The 1481-nt window shown below is 62.8% G+C and overlaps 1 gene segment (V, D, J or C); it reads left to right on the top strand.

The window, feature by feature from the left end:
* Positions 1–103: 103 nt before the first annotated feature.
* On the top strand, positions 104–584 carry LOC146598654 (immunoglobulin gamma-1 heavy chain-like; the record flags this gene model as incomplete). The annotated part of the segment is given in 1 exon segment: positions 104–584. A coding segment is annotated over 1 exon segment (381 nt), but the record flags the coding sequence as incomplete, so codon positions are not given.
* Between the last annotated feature and the right edge of the window lie 897 nt (positions 585–1481).

The following is a 1481-nucleotide window of genomic DNA, read 5'->3' as shown; positions in this document are numbered from 1 at the left end:
CGTGGTCCTCACCACTACCATGGCCCCACCACCGCCGTGATCCTCACTATGGCCATGGTCCCCTCCACCACCACGGCACCACCRTGGCCCCACCACCGCCGAGGTCCCCACCGCGGCCGTGGCTGACGGTGCCCCCCGCCCGCCCGCAGGCAAGGCCTCGCCGCCCAGCGTCTTCGCCCTGCCGCCCAGCCCTGAGGAGCTGTCGCAGCCCGACGTGACCCTCACCTGCCTGGTGCGGGGCTTCTACCCGGAGAACGTCGACGTGCAGTGGCTGAAGAACCACAACGCCGTGCCGGCCGGCGCCGCCATCACCACGCCGCCGCTCCGCGAGCGCCCCGGCGACTCCTCCTTCTTCGTGTACAGCAAGCTGACGGTGCCGCGCGCCAGCTGGGAGGACAGGGCCTCCTACGCCTGCATGGTGGTGCACGAGGCCCTGCCGCTGAAGTTCACCCAGCGCCTGCTGCAGAAGAGCCCCGGTAAATAGCCGCCGGCGCCGGCGCTTCGCCGCCTGTAAATACCCTCCGCGGCTCCCAGCTCCGCCCCGGCCCCTTCCTCCAATAAAGCCGAAGCAACCTGGTCTCGCAGCGCCGGGTCTCCGCCAGCGTGGTGTCTTTGCAGGGGGGCACGGGGGTCCCCATGAGGAGGTCGGGGAGGAGGTCGTGCCCAGGGGCACGTTTGCAACCTGGGGGCGAGTTTTCAACACGGGGGCATCTCTGATTGATGGGTTGGTTGGTCGGTTGGATGATGGGTTGATTGGATGGATGAGGGGTTGGTTGGATGGATGAATGGGTGAGGAGTTGATTGGATGGATGAGGGACTGGTTGGATGGATGGTTGGATGGATGGATGCTTGGTTGATTGATGGGTTGGGTGGATGGTTGGATGGATGATGGGTTGGTTGGGTGGATGGTTGGTTGGATGGTTGGATGGATGATGGGTTGGTTGGGTGGATGGTTGGATGGATGCTTGGTTGATTGATGGGTTGAGTGGACGGTTGGATGGATGAATGGTTAATTGGTTGGTTGGTTGGTTGATTGGTTGGTTGGTTGGTTGCATGGTTCATTGGCTGGTTGCTTGGCTGCTTGGTTGGATGGTTCATTGGCTGCGTGGTTGGATGGATGGATGAATGGTTCATTGGTTGATTGGCTGGTTGGTTGATGGGCTGGTTGGATGGATGGTTCATTGGTTGGTTGGTTGGAGGGAGGGATGGATGGATGGACGGACAGAAGGCTGAGCGGTTGCTTATGGCGGGTTGGCTGGTTCATTGGTCGCTGCTCTGGTTGGCCAGTGGCTGGCTGGTGGGATGGCTCAGTGCTTTGAGGGGCTGCTGGGCTGGGGGGCGGCGGTGGCCAGGCGCCAGCCGCCTGGGCAGCAACGGCGGGTTGGTGCCCTCCGTAGAGGGCACCGGGATGACGGTGGTGGCTGGGCCGAGGGAGGTGGAAACAGCGATGGCTGTTGGGAAAGAGAAGGGTTGATAGGAAG

This window comes from Rhea americana, unplaced genomic scaffold (assembly GCF_003343005.1).
Source record: "Rhea americana isolate MKP2758 unplaced genomic scaffold, rheAme1 scaffold_1577, whole genome shotgun sequence".
Classification (NCBI taxonomy): domain Eukaryota; kingdom Metazoa; phylum Chordata; class Aves; order Rheiformes; family Rheidae; genus Rhea; species Rhea americana.
Note: the sequence above shows the minus strand (reverse complement) of the source record. Positions and strands in the feature narration are given on the sequence as shown.